The 21,225-nt window shown below is 27.5% G+C and overlaps 5 protein-coding genes and 1 long non-coding RNA gene across 11 annotated transcripts; 2 read left to right on the top strand and 4 right to left on the bottom strand.

Moving 5' to 3' along the window:
• Positions 1-80: 80 nt before the first annotated feature.
• Positions 81-7,129, bottom strand: LOC105681851 (syntaxin-6). 2 transcript variants are annotated; one of them, XM_012393284.3, is made up of 7 exons: positions 6,817-7,129; positions 5,429-5,625; positions 5,099-5,193; positions 4,375-4,434; positions 3,439-3,671; positions 3,253-3,347; positions 81-302 (listed from the first exon to the last, which is right to left on the bottom strand). In XM_012393284.3, exons 1-7 carry the CDS (start codon positions 6,849-6,851, stop codon positions 226-228), a joined length of 792 nt encoding a protein of 263 aa, XP_012248707.1. In that variant the 5' UTR covers positions 6,852-7,129; the 3' UTR covers positions 81-225. The 2 variants fall into 2 exon arrangements, with proteins under 2 accessions (XP_012248707.1, XP_012248706.1); XM_012393283.3 differs by lacking the exon at positions 81-302 and having other exon boundaries at positions 3,088-3,347; positions 6,817-6,851.
• Positions 7,130-7,778: 649 nt separating this feature from the next.
• Positions 7,779-12,164, top strand: LOC100743328 (DNA polymerase epsilon subunit 3). Of its 2 annotated transcripts, none has more exons than XM_033324419.1 (2): positions 7,779-7,940; positions 11,728-12,164. In XM_033324419.1, exon 2 carries the CDS (start codon positions 11,750-11,752, stop codon positions 12,137-12,139), a length of 390 nt encoding a protein of 129 aa, XP_033180310.1. In that variant the 5' UTR covers positions 7,779-7,940; positions 11,728-11,749; the 3' UTR covers positions 12,140-12,164. The 2 variants fall into 2 exon arrangements, with proteins under 2 accessions (XP_033180310.1, XP_003494546.1); XM_003494498.3 differs by lacking the exon at positions 7,779-7,940 and adding an exon at positions 11,178-11,572.
• LOC100743453 (gamma-soluble NSF attachment protein) lies at positions 8,603-10,698 on the bottom strand. Its single transcript, XM_012393286.3, has 8 exons — positions 10,392-10,698; positions 10,147-10,214; positions 9,985-10,069; positions 9,855-9,872; positions 9,576-9,783; positions 9,254-9,502; positions 8,935-9,177; positions 8,603-8,815 (listed from the first exon to the last, which is right to left on the bottom strand). Exons 1-8 carry the CDS (start codon positions 10,439-10,441, stop codon positions 8,675-8,677), a joined length of 1,062 nt encoding a protein of 353 aa, XP_012248709.1. The 5' UTR covers positions 10,442-10,698; the 3' UTR covers positions 8,603-8,674.
• A 225-nt stretch (positions 12,165-12,389) lies between the features above and the next one.
• Positions 12,390-16,825, bottom strand: LOC100743204 (E3 ubiquitin-protein ligase LRSAM1). 2 transcript variants are annotated; one of them, XM_003494497.4, is made up of 13 exons: positions 16,582-16,825; positions 16,019-16,261; positions 15,535-15,945; positions 15,426-15,455; positions 15,058-15,159; positions 14,876-14,984; positions 14,588-14,749; positions 14,410-14,509; positions 14,098-14,341; positions 13,886-14,011; positions 13,620-13,814; positions 13,341-13,544; positions 12,390-13,258 (listed from the first exon to the last, which is right to left on the bottom strand). In XM_003494497.4, exons 1-13 carry the CDS (start codon positions 16,651-16,653, stop codon positions 13,133-13,135), a joined length of 2,124 nt encoding a protein of 707 aa, XP_003494545.1. In that variant the 5' UTR covers positions 16,654-16,825; the 3' UTR covers positions 12,390-13,132. The 2 variants fall into 2 exon arrangements, with proteins under 2 accessions (XP_003494545.1, XP_012248708.1); XM_012393285.3 differs by lacking the exon at positions 15,426-15,455 and having other exon boundaries at positions 16,582-16,824.
• A 332-nt stretch (positions 16,826-17,157) lies between these two features.
• LOC100744511 lies at positions 17,158-20,187 on the bottom strand. 3 transcript variants are annotated; one of them, XM_012393288.1, is made up of 4 exons: positions 19,923-20,187; positions 18,294-18,417; positions 18,048-18,222; positions 17,158-17,801 (listed from the first exon to the last, which is right to left on the bottom strand). In XM_012393288.1, exons 1-4 carry the CDS (start codon positions 20,105-20,107, stop codon positions 17,770-17,772), a joined length of 516 nt encoding a protein of 171 aa, XP_012248711.1. In that variant the 5' UTR covers positions 20,108-20,187; the 3' UTR covers positions 17,158-17,769. The 3 variants fall into 3 exon arrangements, with proteins under 3 accessions (XP_012248711.1, XP_003494554.1, XP_033180309.1); XM_003494506.4 differs by having other exon boundaries at positions 17,447-17,801; positions 18,056-18,222; XM_033324418.1 differs by having other exon boundaries at positions 17,447-17,801; positions 18,056-18,216; positions 19,923-20,140.
• LOC105681852 lies at positions 18,467-20,095 on the top strand. The gene is made up of 2 exons (XR_001102761.2): positions 18,467-18,634; positions 19,976-20,095. It is a non-coding gene; the product is annotated as an uncharacterized LOC105681852 (long non-coding RNA).
• Positions 20,188-21,225: the final 1,038 nt, after the last annotated feature.

Here is a 21,225-nt window from a genome sequence, read left to right as displayed (position 1 = left end):
TATGTATAAAATACTTGGATATTTCAATCTAGTTATTACCTGCAATTGGGAAAGGGAATTCATAATTATCCTGTCAAAAATGTAATAACTGTAAATATTTATTATAATGGATCATAGAATATCGCTATTAATAATTCATTATTAAAACAGAATTTAACACATTCGTCTAAATGCTATGAAGAAGAACCAATAAATTCTTAAGGAAACTAGGAAATTAAATAAGATTCACTTAATTATAAATAAAATTATTAGAAACACCAATATAGCGGTCAACACTCCAATGGCTACCCATTGTCTCCGATCTAAAACAAACGGAAAGTAACATCACATGCGTCACTTATAAAAAAAGTAGTCAGAATCAAGAGATTTTATCGTCATTCATTGAACAACGGTAAAATTAAACAAGTCATATATGGCATACTATATAAGAAAAATTAATATTTATATATTTGGCCCTTCTTCAAACAGTAAATATTGTATATTATTTTCAACATGCATTCTTCAACAAACATTTTATAACAACACTATATTTTCTACATTGATACTTTGCACTTAAATATTAAGCTATAAATTTGTTATTAAGATTTAATCTTTTACATATTTTGAAAGATGTTTGCCATATCCATTCAATACTTTAAAAGTGCAAAGAATCAATATTATAAACTAATTTAAATACCTTTTAAAATTATATTTTGAGTTTGAGTTGTTTATACATAACAAGCAGTAATTGTAACATTTATTAAATTACAGAAGCATCAAAATAATAATTTTTATATATATTCATTGTTTAGAAATTGCATAAACGCATGAATAAAAATTATTTTCGCATAAACATATAAAAGCAAAAAATGAGGAAAAAATGACATACCTATAAGACATATTTATAAACATGTTTTAAGTGAAAAAGATCATATTCCATGATTGAGAGATTTTATATTGCTTACTTATATGAGTATTAGAGAAACTGAATGTAATAAACAAAGTAAAGTGCTGAAAATTGGTTTCAACAAAAATTTAATGAAAAAATATATTCATTATTATCTCTCAAACACAGAATTCAATATATAATGAGTTCTTATACATATATAATATTGTTGTAATTATTATTTGAATAGTTTCAGCGGGTAGGAGTTTGTGGTACTTTACAGTAACATGTACAGTATAAATAAAGTCTCAAATTTTATTTATCAGTATGTCTTCACAATTGGTCATTTATGTGAAATAATAAGGTATAATTTTTTCTTTTAATTTTTAAGTACAACTAGAATAAACAATTTCTCTTTTACGTATGAATTCACAACATTATACTATCAACACTCTTCTAACAATGAATAAACGTATCAATTTCTAATTTTCAATTCATTTCATTATGTTTTACTTTCTTAAAATGGAGAGAGAACTTCAGATTATCTGGAGTCATTAAATTTTATAGTACTTATGAACAATCTCATTCGCATTGAGAAACAATCAATCAACAATCACCATACGTACAAATAATTGTTTTCACATTTTTCTCTTCTTTCTCTTCAACACTTTTCTTTCAAACTTTATATTTTCATTTACATTCATTACACACATAAACTGACTGGTACTTTCACAATATGGTATGAATATTTCACACTACCAGGTCCTAAACTATTTTTGTCTACGCTTTAATCAATATATTAATATCACATGTTGTGTACATTGGAAGTAGAAGTATCAGAAGTTTTCAAATTTATTGAAAATGTTTTTCTAATAGTATATATGTATATATGTATACTATATATATTTGTCTATAAATTTATGACATTAAAATTTTCTCAGGCACAAATTACTTGTGCTACCTTTTCCTGCTTTGATACATGTTTTGAAATATTTGGCAATACGTTAACATTTCTCTATTCATCTAAACTACTTTTTTAAATTCCTATATACTGAGGTATTTATATACAATTTGTTTATTTATTTATATTTTGTTGATATATGTTAACTTTCTTTAATTTTCTGATGTTGCTATTGAATTTTATGCTACCATTTAGTGCCTATCGTGCTATGTAAATAAATACTTGAACTGTATTGTTTTAAAATTAACTATTGTTCTGAAATTACAACTGGTCCATTTTAATACTACACTTTTAGAGAGCATTTACTAAATTTAAATATATATAACTTTTTTAAAAACTATAAATTTATATACTAATTATTTTATATACATAGATTTTCAACAACTGTTTACATTAAAAAATTAATCTTTGTTTTTGATTATTTTTGTTATGATAAGAATAAAAGTTAACACAACATTTATAAGATCTTATGTTTGAATATATTGTGTAAGAAAAGCATGAAGATTATGGAAAGATGAGTATTAAAATATAAATTTGATATGATAAAATATGAGTATTAAAATATAAATTTTTCAATTTTTCCTTTTATATTATTATAATAAAAATGATGAATAAAATAACAGAAAGATCTTTTATAATTTAAGTGGGAGTTCCTACTAAGTATCAATTTTTACTTTTATTTCATGTTTATAACATGTTTTAACTTATTATTATCGTTTTACTAAAACTTTAATCATTTGATAAATAATAAATAATTTGTCAATTTCATACTTAATATAATAATAAAAAACTAAAGAAATTAAAATGGTTATTTCATTATATGAAATATATGAATTATAAATGCTATTTATTTTATTAATTTTTTGCTTTAAAAGTAACTTCAATTTAATGAGACTTCTACTCTCCAATAAATTTCTCGTTCTAAATAATCATATAGCAGTATAATTCTATATATATTTGATAGAAAAATCAAATCATTAAAAATAAGTGCAACAGTGCTAAAAATTAGCTTAAATTAATGAAGAGAATGAATAGGAAATGACTTATTCATGGATAATCACAATATGCAATGTTATTGTAAAGACAAAATGAATTATTAAATTCATTACACAATTCCATAATTTTTCAGTAAATGTTTAAAATTATTAATTTTGTATCACATAAAAATTAGGTATCAATAACAAAGCCAAATGTTGTAAATAAATTTGAACAAAAGAAAATGCTCAAGCAAAAAGAATACATGGTTTATAAATATTACTGAATAATTATGGTAAAATTATAATAAAAATATCTATTTAATCTCCAGAACATAAGAAACAATTAGTTATTGTATTTGATAAGGATGATAGAGAAGAAGGTTTAGAGGCAAGATCAGAAACACTAGATGTTGCAGTAGTAGGAGCAGGAATGTAATTATTATAATTACCATTACTCATATGAAGAACTTTGGCCATTTTTTTCATTGTTGCATCAAGTTTAGAATCAGTCACCTCTAGCTCATTACCGAATTCATCTAGCATACTGAAACAATTGAAAACATATATTCAAAAACCAACTAAAAAGTAATATTATCAGCAACGATAAATTTAAATAGTACTGATTAGAAACTTACACTGCTTGTTCATCTAATTCAGTATTAATTTGTCTGGATACTGTTTTAAGCGTTCCAATGCTTTCACCTATCATGTCTAATTGTTCATCTTGTTGCCTCATCATGTCATTTTGTTGTTGTAACGTGTCTCCCAAAAATTGCCTATTTGGACTATCAATTTCATTTTCCAATTTACTGTACTTTGTTGTACCATGATTGACAGGAACTCGAGCAGGACTGTTATCTAAGAGTGGCTGCGATAAAAAACAAAATATGAATATACAAATTGTTAAATTAAAAATATAGCTCATATATATTAGCTATAAATATGTACACATTGATGTAAAGATATTTAATAATCGTTTTTGTACTACATGTAAATTATACCAATGTAGTACAAAAATCTTATCTTATGAATTACACTCATGATATCAAATATTGATTTACCGCATAAACCATTTTCTATTTTCAGTAATTTCGATTGCTAGTATCTTATTTGTAAAGCAATAGAAAAGTTGTAGCGTTAAGAAACAAACAAGCAAATTTAATAATCACTATCAACATTATCGGTGAATTTGACAACTTCATATAGGTGTCGCAATGTATACGATAGTAATTTGCGAGCGAAATTTAAACGTATAAAAGAAAATACATTTGTATGAATTATTTTCAATTCCATCTATGAAGTTAATATATTGTATTACAAACTCTAAATATAAAATATAATAATATAAATTATTTTTATTTGAACAAATGATAAACATAATTATAATTATGTATATTATATAATTATAAAATATAATAAGCACATGTATGTATGTCTTATATTTTTCGTGATGTTTTTTAAACTATAATTGGTACTTTCATTGAATGCTCCTAAACAATTAAGACGATAATAGATGACAAAAACTATAAAGATAATCAAATATATATAAATAGTATATAAATCCGACAAACCTGTCTGGCTGTATTATCGCGATCTCGACCCCTACTTAAATTCATTTTATCCTTCATAGTCTGCAACAAATTAGTAATATGATCGATATATATATATATATAGAGAGAGAGAGAGTTTGGCCGAATAATATTTAAAAGCCTGCATGACATGATTTCTTGTGGAAAAATAAGAAAAAAGTATAAAATAAAATATTTTCATTCTCAACATAGTTTTCGAGGAAATCGAGTTTGAGAATTTATCAAGTATACTTAAGTAGTGTTAATTCCGGATTGGACAAGTTTAAAATAATCGTTTCATGTGTGAAAATATAGAATAACATTTTTTCATAAGACGTCTTATTTTCGAGAAAAATAAATTTGATAATTCATCATACGCATGTACTACTACACCGATTTTTAATTAAACATATCCAAACTCTATTTTCTTGGAAACTAAACTTTGAATGGAACAATTTTATTTTACATTTTTTGCTTACTTTCGCATCTAGAATAACATTTCAAATATACAAATTCAAATATACCTAATAAATTTTGAAACTCGATTTTCTCAAAAACTAATCTGAGAATAAAAAAATTGTTTTCTATATCATTTTCTTATTTTTCCACAAGCAGCCATGTCATGCTCGTTTTTACACGTCATTCGGTCGGATCTTGTACATTTTCGAAAATATTAAATTAAGCTACTAATTAATATAAACATTGAATATTATCTAAGAAGTATTACCTTAACTTCTTCTCGCGTTTGTTCGATAAAACTTCGTTGAACCGTTAATTCCTTGTTATCTATCTTAAACTTTGTCGGATTTTTTTCTACAATACGTATAGTCACACATATAGTGCATTAAGGGAAATATAGCATATGGATACAAAAATTCAAAATTTTAAAAAGAACATTTTGCAATTAATTTTATATAAATTTCAATAAATAAATGACGATCTAAAAAAAAAAATGCACATGTTATCTATTTAAGTACACCATTCTAGTATTAAACTTTAATACTGAAAGAATTAATATCATATATTTCGTAATGTATAGATGTATATCAAAGGATATAGATCGTGTCTTCTAGATCATCGAGATCCCATTCTATCGAGCGTAAGGCTTTTCGTAATTCGGTAGTAGTCCACTCCAATTCGTCACGTGAGATTGGGATTCCCCCACTCACGGTAGAGCTCGTGACAATAACATCTTGCAATTCCGTCCAGCGCCCGTATAAACCGCGGTTTTTATTTAAGGCCTTGCAAACTTCGCTACAAAACAAATAAGCGATATTATTCATATTATAAATTAAAAAATTATAATGAGTATATTAATTAAATATTATATTAGTAGTATAAATAAATTATACATTAAAATATAAGAATATATAATATAGAATAATATAATACATGTAAATAAATAACACAAACTATTATTGTTTGTAAGAAATAAAATGAATAAAATTATTTCATATTTAAGAAGGAAACGATAAATTCTTGCACTGCAACGTCGTTAATAATTAATAGTTGATCACAAATATGTTATATAAATATAAGCACTTTGACTTAACAAGTGTTATGTAATCGTAACAAGTACTTTAAATATCAGGAAATTTGTTTTTGATACTTAACAAACTAATACAATTTTGTACATGTGAAATTTTAATTAGTTGTAATAAATATACAACAAAGTTTCTTTCTAATAGTTCATATCTAGTAATAAATAGTAGTATTTATTAAATATAAAAATAAAATAATTTGGGAAATGAGTTATAGGTAATATCAAATAAAAAGTCTTTTTTGATAAGAAATATCAATCGATTATACATTGTCACTTTATGTTTGTTGTGTCTATTAAATGCGCATTAAAATATGAAAACATTGTATAAAAATAATTCAATTATTTTTCAATAAAAATACTAAAAAATAAAAAAAAGTGTCTATTGATACATTTAATAGAATGTTGCAAATTTAATATGCTTTTCTACGCATTATAAAAACATAAAAATGCAATGAATTTAATCTAAAATTATTGCAGAAAAAGATTCAACGCTATTCCCGATAAAAATAACGAGTCAAACGTTGAACAAATTCAGCGAACAAAATAATACATATAAAAAGTTCAGATTAGAGGGAGGTGTTTATAACGTATGTACATGTATATTAAGATAAGATGCAGAATAAATGGATTATCGTAAAACATTCTCAACGAAAGTTATAACAACTAGAAATTATTTCGAAACACCAAAAGTAAAGTTTCTTTGTAATTTCGTTTGCGACTATTCTTAAAGGGTTGATGTATATATACGACATCAATGTCACAAAAGGAGCAACAAAAATTCAAAAGCTTGACAAGTGCATAAACTTCACTGATATTGATATCGATTTTTTTATGGATAATTCTGAAACTTGAAGAATATTCGTTAAAAATTCATACAACAGGGAGATCATTTTTTTACTTACTCCTTGACGACAAAGAACGGATTCTCCAGCGTCATTCCTTCTTTTAATTTAAAGAGGTGGCCTTTCTCGCCGCCTCACGGCACCCACAGAAATACGTATACGCGATTTGTCGATCATCGGTGGAAATTCCAAACGATCTTGACAGAACTATCGATACTCAGATGAACGATGACAATAATCAAAATTGACACTTGCTCGCGCTCTAGTGTTATGATACCACGACGTCGTCGTGTATTGTGACGTCTGCTTTCAGTCTTCCTGCAGACGACTATTTATTCGATTTTAACGTTCGTGCGCAAACACGCCTCTCTAACAGCCACTGTAATATTGATTTCGTGTTGAAACTCCTAAAGTGAAGTTCACAGTCATTCGATAGAGGACTGATTAATAATCGAAGTAGTGATAAAATATGGATGATAAATAGTAAAATTTAATATTTGATTATATTATTTATTTAGTTTCGTAACAATATATAGGAGTTTCATGTTTCTTGTTCATTTAAAAGCGTTTTATTACATGATGATATTTGCTCATCTATATCCACAGATTGAAGCTTGCGCAGACTTGTTTCGCGCTAATTTTTTGAAAATATTGTGTTGTATAAACTTGACATTTGTTGTTATATTTGAATTCAATTTTAGTTTCAGTACAATATGAGATTTATTATAATTTGTTTGTAATTACATAATAAATTGTGCAATTTTAGTTTTTAATTTGTTACAGAAATAAGTTGAGAAAATTGTACATACTATATTTCTAAAGTAACTTGAATTAGCAAAATAAGTGAAAAAAATTGCGTGAATTTCCAACTATAAAATTTTAATACATTAAAGACTATCGTTTTGTTTAGTTAATAATATAAATAATTTTTTTACTATGTATTTATATATGAAACACTTTTAGATAATCACGTATATGTAAGTTTCTTTTTAATTTGTCTATCCTTAGTGATTTATGTTTTTGAGTAGTTGATGTGTCATTTCGCGGCAATCTTTCAAAACCGACAAGTGAAAAGTTGTATTTAAAATTTTGTGAATAAGTGAAAAGTATTGTGTTAAAATCTCTTATCTTTTTGAGGACATGCCATAGAAAAAGATAGTCTGTGATTTTGGAAGACAAAATTTGTGAGTATACATGTATAGAGAGTTCAATTTATTCATAACCTCATTTCTTTTAACTTGTACGCAATATCAAGAGAATCAACACGTATTTAAGCGTTCGCAGTAACAATTTATTTTTCTATATATATTTTTACAGTTCGTAAACATGAAATTAGATTATTAAAATATATTTGTGTTTATACATCTTTATTGACAAGATCTGCAATCATCGGAATATATTCTACAAGAACAAAAAAAATATAATACTTATGAAGCAGATATCAACATGAGAACAGTATTTTTTAAAGATTATATTCTTAAACATTGTTATATTCAACATAAATGCATATATATTACATATTTACTTCTTGTCATAGGATTCCTTGCAGCATGTATAAGGAATTATATCTAAGATATTTTATGTAACTGTTATTTTAAATAAGAAAAATTTCCTTCTAAACAATGTATTTCCGAAAGTATTTTTAAGAATATTTTTCGAAATATTTTTTACTAAAGTTTTACTAACCATTAAATAATGCTTAGTAAAAGTGCATTAAAGAATTTAACAAGATTTAAGATTTGTGTGTGTGTGTGTGTTGTGTGTGTGTATGATTAGTATTCCTGTAAAGAATATTTTTAGGCATTAAATATATATATATATATATATCTAGATTAACACAATATAATATCTTTTACAAAATAAAATTTGTTTATACTTCAAGATATAAATAGTTAACCTTAATAATAATAATATGCAATCAACATAATCCTTCATATTCTTCGTCATCTTCTTCTTCATTTCCTTTGTTTTTCGAAGATGCTGCTTGTGCCTCTTCTTTCTCAATAGTATCTTCAGATGACGTTGTGGTAGTATCTTTAGATTCTTTAATACTCATGTTCTGAAGTGATATAAGTGATATAAATTGAAGAAAATTTTTATAAGTCTTTTTACATGTAGTTTTATTATATAATTATATTATATATATAGTTTTATTAAATAAACAAATTTATTGCTTACTTGAACTTCACTAGTAGTTTCTTCCACCAATTTTGAGGCATTAGGAGATGTATATGATTCTGCTGCATTTGCTCTTACTCCTGGAGGAGGTATTGCATATTGTTGCTGTGGTAGAGGTATACTTCTAGCGAGTTTAGCATATTCAACATCCATGTGTTTAATGAAAGGATTATTTAATGCTGCTCTTGCAGCATCTGCATCTTCATTATCATATGCTTGTAGTAACATTTCTAATGTATTAACCTGATGATAAGTAAGAACAAATGAAGATAAATGTAATGTTTTTAGTTAAAGTCTTAAATTTTTAAATGGTTCAAACCTCAGGAGCTTCACAGTAGTTTCCCCATTCTTTGAAAGCTTTCTCAGCTGCTACCTGATCAGCTCGAGCTAACTGTACTAACACTAATGCTACTGTTAATCTACCAACAGAGGGTGCATGATCTATCTGTTGATGCATTCCAATTTCTCTCCGAATTGCATCTGCTGCTTCATCATACATTTGTAGTTTTACTAATAATCTTGCCACTTTGCTCATGTATTCTGCAGCCTGACGTGGACTATCTTCAGCCTTCATTGAAAAGTACATATTATATGACTTTCAATAACATTATCACTAATTACAAAAGTAAATTATATCTAACCATAACAATATTAGCAGCTCGTTTAAATAATTCTAGTGCTTCTTGTGGTTGAGTGGCCTCTATCATTTTGCCTGCTTTATCAAGTACAGCTGCACCTGCGTCAGGTGACCCATGCATTTGATACAAAGAACAAGCACTATGTGCTAGTTTTGGTGCTTCTGCAAGATTTCCCATTTCTTTGCAAATTAATACAGCATGTTCAATACTCCTACAATTGAATATATTATAGCAAATGATAATATTTCTCATAATATATTATTAAGGATCTAAAGAACTTACTTTGCAGCATGAAACCATCTTTTGTAGAATTAATGTTAAAGAATAAAATTGCTTCTAAATTGTATAAAAGAAACTTAAAATCATACTCTATCCCAATATATATAAAAACTGTATCAATTTAAAAGGATACGATCTATTTTCTTTATAACAATCAGCAGCTTTCATTAAGCATTCTTTACATTGTTGATAAGATTTCGCTATTTTAAAGCAAGTTGCTAAAATAAATAACAGAAAACATGATTATTAATTGTGTGATATTGTTATGTCAATGATTTCTATGTATATATTTTACCTGCACTTGTATATTCGTCGGCCGCAACTTCGAAATCAGGTCTCCATTTTAACAGTGATGTTTTTAAGCTATAACATAGATTTACCGTATTTGAATAAGTGGATCAATAAAAATGAAATTATTTTTACTCTATGAAAAAGTACGTATTATCGATTTCATACAAAAAAAATTGACGAAAGTCAGATTAATTGTTGGCATAATTACTCGCAATTCTGCATTGACAGTATCTTTTATATTGACAATACCTTTTCTCAGCTTGTCGTATATGAGCATTTCCTTCTTCGATTTTTGACATTTTTCTCCGAATGGTGCCTTGTTTCGATTTTCGTTGCAGTTGGTGATTGCAGTGATGAAACTGTCAGTTTCGGAATTAATTTTGGTACCGAATGGCTCTTGTCAAACCACCGTACAGACGACAGATTCTCCGCTTTATACAAACCACGGACTACGGACCACGATACATGCGACATACGACCGTGATACGAACTAAATATTGTTAGACTAGTTTGTCAGTTTCAGGGTTGTTAGTTGCTACTTACTAGATCGAGGGAAAAAAGGGAGAAGATCTAATGGTAGTGGTGAAAGTAGTATAATTAGTGGACTAGTGACGTTGTGACTCATACTGTAGACAAATGGAGGTGGGGAAACGAATAATAATTGTCATTGGACGAAATTCATATCACGTGACACAAGCGAAATAGCTGTAGGGTACCAGTGGAGGTAATGTAACGTCATGTTATCTCTTGTGAGGAATTTTATCTGGCAACTAAACTGTATATGTCATTCTACGATTGTATGTGACAAAATTTTGGGAGCTATTGGAGTCTTACCATTTTCATATCATTTCCAACTTTATCAATACCATGATTGAAAATTATAGCGAAAACATTATTATTTGAAACATTTGTTTACAAAGATTTTTTATCAATATGGTTTTATATTTATAAAATAAAATATACGTGACTGTTATATTTTAATAACTATTATCTTTGGTAAAAATTGATGAAACCTCACACAGCATAGATCATTTTTCTTTTAACGTAACATTCAAATAAATAATACTATATGTGCTTGTAACTTTCGAAATTGCGCCATTTATTTTATATAGATGGCGGTGTGAATTTTAATCTTGACCTGATGTTTGTGTTATACACTACTCCACCACGTACTCATACCACTTGAGAACAGAAGCATGATTGTTAACATTATTTATTTAAATCTAATAGTACAAATGTTGGAAAATTTCATATGCCTGTGACATCTTATCCTTCTTTTCCTTATATGTGTTATTTTCAATATTCATTTTGAATATATGTGCAATTGACACATTGGCGGGAAATAAGAAGAAACTGTGTTTTATTCCGATATAATTTTAGTATAAGTTAATTAAAAGATAACTTGATTGTGGTAACATCTTTAAAACAAGGTAATTTAATTCGTAATTTTTATTGTATTTTATTTAATATTTTTCGTTCATACTGCATCATAACCTTAAAGCATAACGTAGTATATTATAAACAATTAAGATTTTTATCTTTTTTAATATTCTACTACACCCCCCAAAATATTATGTTTATATAGAATATTTAAATAAAAACATCAGATGGCAGAAAGGCTTGAAGATCTTAATTTACCAAATGCAGTTGTAACAAGAATTATAAAAGAAGCATTACCAGAAGGAGTTACAATTGCTAAAGATGCTAGAACTGCAGTGGCAAAAGCATCTTCAATTTTTATATTGTATTTGACATCATCTGCAAACATAATAGCTAAGAAAGGAAATCGTAAAACAATAAGCGGTCAGGATGTTATTCAAGCAATGAATGATATTGAGTTTGAGCAGTTTGTTGACCCACTGCAAGAATCATTAGAGAATTTCCGTAAAGCACAAAAAGAAAAAAAAGATGCAACATCTAAAAAAAAACAACAGAAAAAGGATGAAGATGATATTATAGAAGAGGAGGATGGAGGAAGAGAAGTTATGGTTTTTTGATATGTATTAAGCAAATAAGTTATGATAAAAATAAGTATATATTTTACACAATTATTGTATAAGTCTACCAAACATGTTAAATGTTTCTATTTATTATTCTATAATAAAAGGTAAAATATATTAGTATAAAAAATTGTTAATTCAAATTTCCTTCAAATTTTCTAAAACTTCAAAACAAATTGTCTTTTTTAACGTTTTTTATTCATGACTTTTTAAGCTTAACAATATTTGTTTAAAGAGCATATATACATTGGTAAAATGTCAATATTTTATTAATGAATGCTTTTAAGATACTGCACTTAAGAAATGAGATTTTATAAAAAAGTTTTCTTATATAAATTATCATTTATAAAAGCTTGTTTATTATTTTTGATATTTTTGCATTATTAACTCTCAACCACCATAATAGATTAAAATTATGATTTTCACAGTACTCGTAAGGCTATTGTATGTACAAATATGTCAGTGATGATTTTATATAAAAGTTGACATTTGTAGTCAAGTGTTAATAAATGCAACTCATTCTATTTCTTTATTTTCAAATATTTAAAATATTTTCTTATTTTTATTGTAGATAATGATAAAAAAGTTAGATAATTTTAATCTGTCTTAAATATAATTATTATACATGATCTATATGATGATATTATATCAAACAGTTCATATACATAACTGAATTTTGTTGCCTAAAATTCTATTTCGATAATAATCGTAATTTAACAAAAGACTAAAACTATAACATTAGAGTAAATTACTAACTGGAAGAGATATATAATTAAAAAAAATTTATTGGATAAATTTTATAGCTTTATGAGATATTATTTTTTGTAGATGGAAATATTTAAAGTATTACATACGTATTATATATAATACGTATTATATACGTTATTACATTCTTCCATATAAAATTTTAGATAGTAATTTGTTGATATACTTCTAAATTAATAAACAAATAATATCTAAATGGAAATGCTTACAAAAAATATTCAAATTTTAAGGCTTTACAATGTGAATTTTATGATCTATCACACTTCTACACATTGGACAATTTGACGAAATCATATTTGCACAACCTGAACAGCAACAAAGGTGCCCACATGGTAGAAAAATTACTTCACACTATAAGAAAAATGAAATCATAAAAATTATATTGTGAATTTTATTGCGAAAAATTTTTAAATAGAATAAACATTTTGCTTACTTGTAAATCAAGGCAAATTACACATTCGGCAGTATTGATGCTCTGAGTATCATTGTATTCTTGATAATTAGAACTTGTACAAGCTTCTTCTGATGGTGCAGAAGGTATTATGGGTGTTCTAAATTCGTTGAGTTTTAATTCTGCCAAGTAATTTTCAACTGCAAGTTTTATAGCAGTGCGATCATTTTCACAGTGTATTCCAATCTAGAATATGAAATGTGTTATAACTTGTGAATTGAATGATAACGAATGGTAAAAATGAATTAATACTTCACATACAGCTTTCAATTGTTCATCACTAAGATCTGGAAGTAATGATGGCAAAGAAGCTAGAAATGGCAAACAATGTAATGCACCCGCTATTGCAACATGTCGCACTAACGTTGGCTCTAACATTTCTAATAAACCCTGAGGACGTGTTTCCATTAAAGACTGATATTGCATTAACCAAAATTGACTTTGTCTTCTAGAATTCTTAAAAGATAGAATAATAATTTTATAGAAATTATAATAAGAAAAACAATAACATATAAACCTATACTTACAGTAATACAACGTTGTTGTTCTATGCTATTAATTGTTTCCAGAAGCTGATCTCTTCTGCTTTTCTGCTGTTCTAATAAGTTCATTAGAATAGCACTCAAGGCTACTCTTTTTTCAGCTATTTCATTCTATTTAATAAAATAATAAAATATCTTCATAGTATAGAAATCTAAGTGTATGTAAAAAAAATTAAATAGTTATGAATACTACGTACAAGTTGCTGGTTAATTTCTAATTTTCGCCTCTCTAGTTCAATGTTCGTAAGTGCAGCTAATTGCGATTGTACCAAATTGACTTGTTGCACGATACTCCAACAACGTGCATCGCTACGTTCTAATAGTGCTGCAACAGCAGCCTTTTGCAAAACTTCATCTTGTCTTAATGTGTCAATTAAATCTTGTCTTTTTTCCGCTTGATCTTGCATTATTTGTGCTAAATGATCATTATTCCTTACTTCTCTGAAATATTTATTAAACGTTAAACATATTTTTACTTCTTTGTAAAATATTATTAGTATGTTACTAACAGTGTGAGTAAAGATTGTGCAGCACAATCTCTATATTTACTATGTTCTTCTAACTTTCTAGTTCTGTGAAGTTCTTCTTCAAGTAATTTCTCCATAGAAACTATTAAAATCATATACATAAATATAAGATTACAATTATATAATTAGTTACATATTGTTCTAAATATTTAATACTAACGAAGAGTATCCTTTGTACGGAACATAAATTGTTCTGTATGACAAGAAGATAATAGTTGCATTTCTTCTTGTTTTTCCTTTTCTAATAATTCAGCTTGAGTTTGCCTTTCTTCTTCGCTGTTTCTTAAAAATTCTTTAATAACATTATCTGCTTCTTTTTCAGCTAAAGGAAATTATTGATACGTTAGCAGTTGTAATTTTGAAAAACAATTTTTTTCAATTTCATTAAGAGATACTTCTTTATATTTTTGAATAAAATAAATATAATACAGAAATATTTTATCTATACCATTATAAATATAAGAAAGTAAGCGTGCTCTGTTAGAATCTCTTTCTTGTTGTACTTTTTGTAATTCGTGTTGTAACTGAGTTTGCTGTAAAGCAAGATCTTGCAAAAGCTAGAAATAGAGATATTTTAATGCAATATATTAAAAGCATTAATTGTAAACAAGTAATTCTAATTCTAGTTACCTTCTTTCTGTGTTTTTTTAACATTGTCTGCATCTCCATTTCATATTCTTGTTGTTGCTTGATGTTCTTTTCAACTTCTAATAATGCATTTTGGCGATGCTCCTGCAAGACAAAATAAATCTTCAAATTGCAAATTATTTTTTTTATTTACTAAAATATTATAGAAACAGCTGCTTCAAAATAATCAGAATTAAAAATAAGCAGAATCAAGCATAGTTTAGAAATATTACAATACAAACATATAAATTTTTACTTTTATGAACATATAATAAGTATTTCATAAATAAAAATTAAGTCTCACAATAAACAGTAGCAAATGTGCAAGATATATTTGAAAGCATACTAAAATAAAAGAAGCATCCACATGCCTTCATTTTTTCTAGCTTCTGTAATGCAGCCTAAAAGTAAAAATCAAAACATTTAAGACACGCTGTGTAAGTGCAACATCAAAGTTCATAATCCTACATTATATAATACCTGTACATCATTATTTTTATTCTGATATACCCCTTGCATATCTTCAAAACTTATATTTCTTGATATATCTGTTTCAGAATCAGGCTCTTCTGGTGAATATTTAATGCCACTTTCATTTGCTAGAAATGCTATAATTACTTTTGTGCCTCCATTTAAAATATCTTGAGGTGGATACAATAAGTTTAACCCATCAATATTTAACTCTGCTAATTGTTGTGCATAACCCAAAGATTTAGGAAGTTTATGAAGTTTATTATGACTAATATCTAACATGCTAAGCTGCTTTAAATTTCCCATTGCTTCTGGCAATTGTTTCAATTTGTTTTTTGCCACATTCAAAATGTTTAATTTACTTAAATGTACTATTTCGTTTGGCAGTTTTCGAATATTGTTGTCTTGTAAATAGAGTTCCTGGAATATATACAATTAAAAAATAATTTAGAAATCTCAAATAATTTCATTTATTCGACTTCAATAATAATACCTTGAGAGAAGCAAGACACATTATGTCTGATGGTAAATGAGTAAATTCATTATCACGAATATCTAATACAACGAGTAATGATAAATCGCTTAAGGCACCTCCACCCGAAAGTGAAGTCAGCTTGTTACTATACATCCATAGCACCTTCTTTCTGAATACTCTACACAGTGAATAAATACCAGAGGGTACATGTTTTAAAGCACATTCAGACACATCGAATATTGGTTCTGGGTTTTCTCTAGCCTATTAAATAATAATAACATCCGTGATATAATTAACAATATTTTAGTTAAATATTAAATATTATTAATATTTTGTTCTTATTATTAGAAGAAATTGAACATTTTTCATTATTGAAATAACTAAATCAATATTAAATAAACAAGAAGTATATTAAATTCTAGTGGTTTTCTTATTTGTATGTGTCATTGAAAAATAATAGCATATTAGAAACAATATAATATTATATTATATTAGGATTATCATGTATATATCAAAAGTTAGCTACAGAATCAAGGTTACTTATTATATGAAATGATTAACCTTCATTCATTATGACATACCAGGTATAACTTGTGTTCTAGTCGTGCTTTGTAATCGACATTAACCTTGCTCCCATGCGGTAGAGACATCATTAATCGTATATGTCATGGCAATAAATGAACATTACGAGTGCAGGTCATCCTGCTATTGGTTTCCCTTCAACCACCCACATGTGATTTCGCGTACATACTTTATAAAACGCTAACTGATTTTGTCAATTTGACAGTTGTGTGGTAAAACGCATAAAACAGTAACGTACCTTAATATTTTAAGTCCCTAGAAATATGCAAGATTAGTTAAAAAAAATATATATTTTTCATTGATGTCGTTATTAATTAAATTTTGATTTGTTTATTTTCATCAGAATAGCAGAAAAATATGCGATTTTTATTATCATTAGAAGTGAAGTTGTAGATATTTACGAATTTTATTTTTTACGTGTTTATAAAGATGATTACACGAAAAATATGTTACTGTACAACGATTTAAGTACTTTATTGATTTATATATTATTATATAAAGGAACAAATTATAAATATGGTACAAAACATTCAATACAGGAGTCTAAGAATTAATTTCATTTTAAATGATTAAGATAATTTATCTATACATTTTATTGAGCTATACATTTTCATACAAAGAAACAAGTTATAAATATTATACAAAATAATCAACTTTGTTTTGAGTTTGTGAGTTCTTATGTATTTTAATTCCTATAATAATCAATAGCAGTGACGTGACTTTTTACTATATTTGTAATCGTTAACTTCGCTTCATAAATCTCTTTTTGTCATCTTAATTTATTTCCTGAAACACTGTTGTGTATTTATATATACCAATAAATACTCTAAAAAATAGGCAGTTGATATGCATATACATCTAAGATTCAACAGAACCAATTCAAACATTTTATTTGTTAGATAGGTGAATATCTCTCGTAAATTTACAAGATGTAATTTAATTACACTTTGTTCGATTCGTATCTAAACTCTAAAAATACAGTATATTATCAACTACGAGGTCAGATCGCTATACGATTTTGATCGTCTTGTTTTAACGTGTATCAATGCTACTTTTCTTAGATCCATGTTTTAGATAAAAATAATAAATAGTTAGGCGATTTCATACAAAAGTACTACAACAGTTTATAAAAAAAGAATCTTGCCATCGATGATGCTGTTACAAATTTTGTGAAACTTTTTTCTGTCTTAATCGATATTCCGTTGGTGTAAGCATACCCCTGAAAAATAATTTCTTTCTTAATAAAATTAATTAATTTATTCTAATTACAATAATTCCGTGCACAATGTTTAAAAGAAATCTAGGCCGATACCAGAAATTAATTAAATCATTGTAATTATCTGTGTACAATATTTTAAGCAAACACAAATCAATGCCAAAACATCAAACTATTATTATAATATTATATTTTTAATATTACAGCACGTAGAAGAACATTTTATTTACATTATTTAAAATTGTTCACATTCAAACCTTAAAACCGTATCAAAAGAAACGCAAACGCCTTTGTCGCACATTTTCTTATAAAGATGCCAACATTCTTTCTCTTTATTGGTTTGAAAGTGTGGTTCTGTAGACATAGATTGCACATGTTGAAGAGTTTCCTTTGGAGGTGGTGTGAGTGCAGATTTTACCTGCAACTTTTATAAATTGCTTCTTAATAATTAAAAATAAGTCCATTGTACGTAACGCAATGAAATATTTGCCTTACATTCGCGGTGGAATTATTTATGGATGTATTAATTTGTCGCTCGGGAATCTCCATTTTCTGTGGGATTAACCTCGGCGACTCGTGCATTTTTATTTTTAGAGATGTCGTTTGTCTCTCCATTCCACTGTAAAACAATTTATTCTAATGTATGTTGCTCTGTGACAGACATGACCCATCTTTTTAGGTAATGGTGAAATTATATTAGGAATAATAAATTTATTCACTTTTAAAGAAAAACATCAAGTGTTATTACTTTCGTGGGAAAATGGGAAAGTTATTCACTTCAACCAAAGCGCAAAGATGTTTATAACGTCTTTATTAGGATGAATTTTTATCATTTGGTAAGTACTATGTACTCTAAAAGTTACTATCTACTCTAAAATTAACTTTTTTTGTTTTACCCTGTATAATCAAAGAGTAACTTATCTATTCTATTTCTCCATAAATTTACGAGTACACTTTTTATATATTGCTCGAGATACATTCTTTACACGATTTTCGTAATATTCATCGAAATATATATGTGTATAAGCTAGTGAGAAACTTATTACGAACGTACTTATTACTCAACCCCATAGAAAGATTGTGAAAGGAAGGAAGGAAACAGATATTAAAGTGAAATGTACGTCTGTTGGATATTTTAGCAAACTCATCGAGAAATCTATCGTTCACGTGATTTTGTTACCCTCGAATAAAGAGGAAACGTATTATAAGAACTATTAATACAGCTCGTTCGCTATCCTTTCTATATCGATTATGGTAGGCCTCTTATCGTTCCATTTCTCTCTTTCATCGATATCGTATAAATTCTCAGATGATCGGAATCGTGCCGCGATGTTCAAGCATTGTCGGAATAAAAATTGCTATCGTATCAGATGTCGCGATTAAATTCCCCTCATGAATGCATGTCACAATAAAATTGGGTAAAGAAATATGTCGTTACATATCATTTTCTTGTTACGTAAACTTGACACACTTATATAATATAATAATAATACTTGTTACATTTTTGAAAATTCTTCGTTTCTTGTTTAAAAAACTTTTGTTACATTATCTAATATATTGGATATGCAAAAGCGTGCTGACGATATCGAATATGCAATAATATGCAAAGACTTTTTAATTGCATAGCACGTGTGATAAGATAAGCGAGTATATTCGTGCGATTTATTTTCGTTCTCCTTAAAATATATCCAATTCCTTAGTAATGAGAAAACGAGTCTGATAACGTTCGAAGACGAATACTCGTTATTTCATTAATTGAAAACCTTTTTCCTTGATGAAAGCTATAATCGCGTAAATTATATGTACATGCATGTAAACATATAAAATAAATCATAATTATGAAAAAGAGATAGGTTAAAGAATTTTAGGGAAATTTTAGAACTGCTTGTTGCGATATATCCTTTTACAGATTCAGATATTTTATTAAACTTTGTTCATCGAACCAGGCAATTTTTTAACAAAAAATTTTGTCATATCTGTGATATTTAGCAAATTGCATGTACGTATTTCATTTAAAAAACTATCGACCTAATTTTACACGATACAGTTTATACGATTTGTATTATGCTCTTCGCCAAGGTGCTATTAAAGAATCATGAAATTCTATTTGTTTTTTATACTCACGATCGTGATGGCGTGCTACGAGTTTTTAGTAATTTCCGTTTTTTATCGTGTAGATCACCAATAGGCACGGCCAGGCATCTCTTTTCACGATCAGTCAACGGGACGTCGAGCGGTTCCTCGACGTCGTGAATCAATGCCAGAATAGGCAGAGCTAAACCGCCGGTAACGTCCGTTCTCCAGGACATTGTTTCCTCGCTCGACGAAGTCGTTCCGTTTCCACGTTGTTTAACGATCGCCAGCCTCGGTTGTGTCGTTTTTTTCTCCTCCCCCGACGACAGTTGCTGCTCTTTCGATGAAGCATCCTCGTCGAAGGAATTCTGAAAGGAAACTGAGCAACGACTTCGATTTTGTTGATGATCTCATTCTTGATGATACGAAAATTTTGCAGCTTTCATCTAGTTTAAACACACATGTAAATAATATCTAAGCTATTTTGAAAGAGATCTATATAAAAAGTTTCTATTTATTTTTATTCTGTTTTTAAAGATATTTAAAATATTTCAAATGCTATTTAAACTAGCCGTTTAAGCTAGCATCGAGGCAACGTTAATGTTTAAATACCTGTACATACAGAAGATAGTTTTCTAATTTTATTCGAATAAATCGAAACTATATTTGTTCACGAACGACAATAGTCACGATATGTTCGTAATGATTGTATTTATTTAATCGATTCCATTTGAATAAATTCGTTCGATCGTGTTTTTATTTGGCTACTGCCAAGATTTTCTCGTCTGTTCAATTTAATCAAGGTAATATCGAGCCGAATTTTATAGTCACGATAAGTATGTTTACCAAGTAACCTGATTTAATGGGCTGGTATTCGCAACACTTTGCCGTTTACCGAAAACTGGGCCAAACGATATCTCGTGTCATCGATTCGGTTTTACAGAGACTAAATGAGCTATCCAATATTTTTCCACGAATCGTATTCCATCTCTATTTTTTTCCTTCATGCCGTTTTGTTACCAATCGTCTTTTACCAACTCCACGACGATATATTCCGGTCTTAAAGACGATTGGAAGAAGAAAATTGCGAAAGACTTTAAAACATTTTTATTGCTCAATTTTTTTCGTAATAAAAAATTATATATTACATGTAGAAGAAATATAAAAAATTCCTTTATATTTCAATCTATTTTCTTATTGCTGGTCCAAATGTTCTTCGAACTTCTCTTTCTTCTTCTCACCAAATTTTGATTTTATCTAACCAAATGCGTTATTTATAATATATATCTGTATATATCGTATATTATATATTAAACTATAATATATATATATAGAATTATTGAGTTGGCAACTA

The sequence above is a fragment of the Bombus impatiens genome, unplaced genomic scaffold, assembly GCF_000188095.3.
Source record: "Bombus impatiens unplaced genomic scaffold, BIMP_2.2 scf_2326, whole genome shotgun sequence".
Classification (NCBI taxonomy): Eukaryota; Metazoa; Arthropoda; class Insecta; order Hymenoptera; family Apidae; genus Bombus; species Bombus impatiens.
This window is presented reverse-complemented; position numbering and strand designations above follow the sequence as displayed.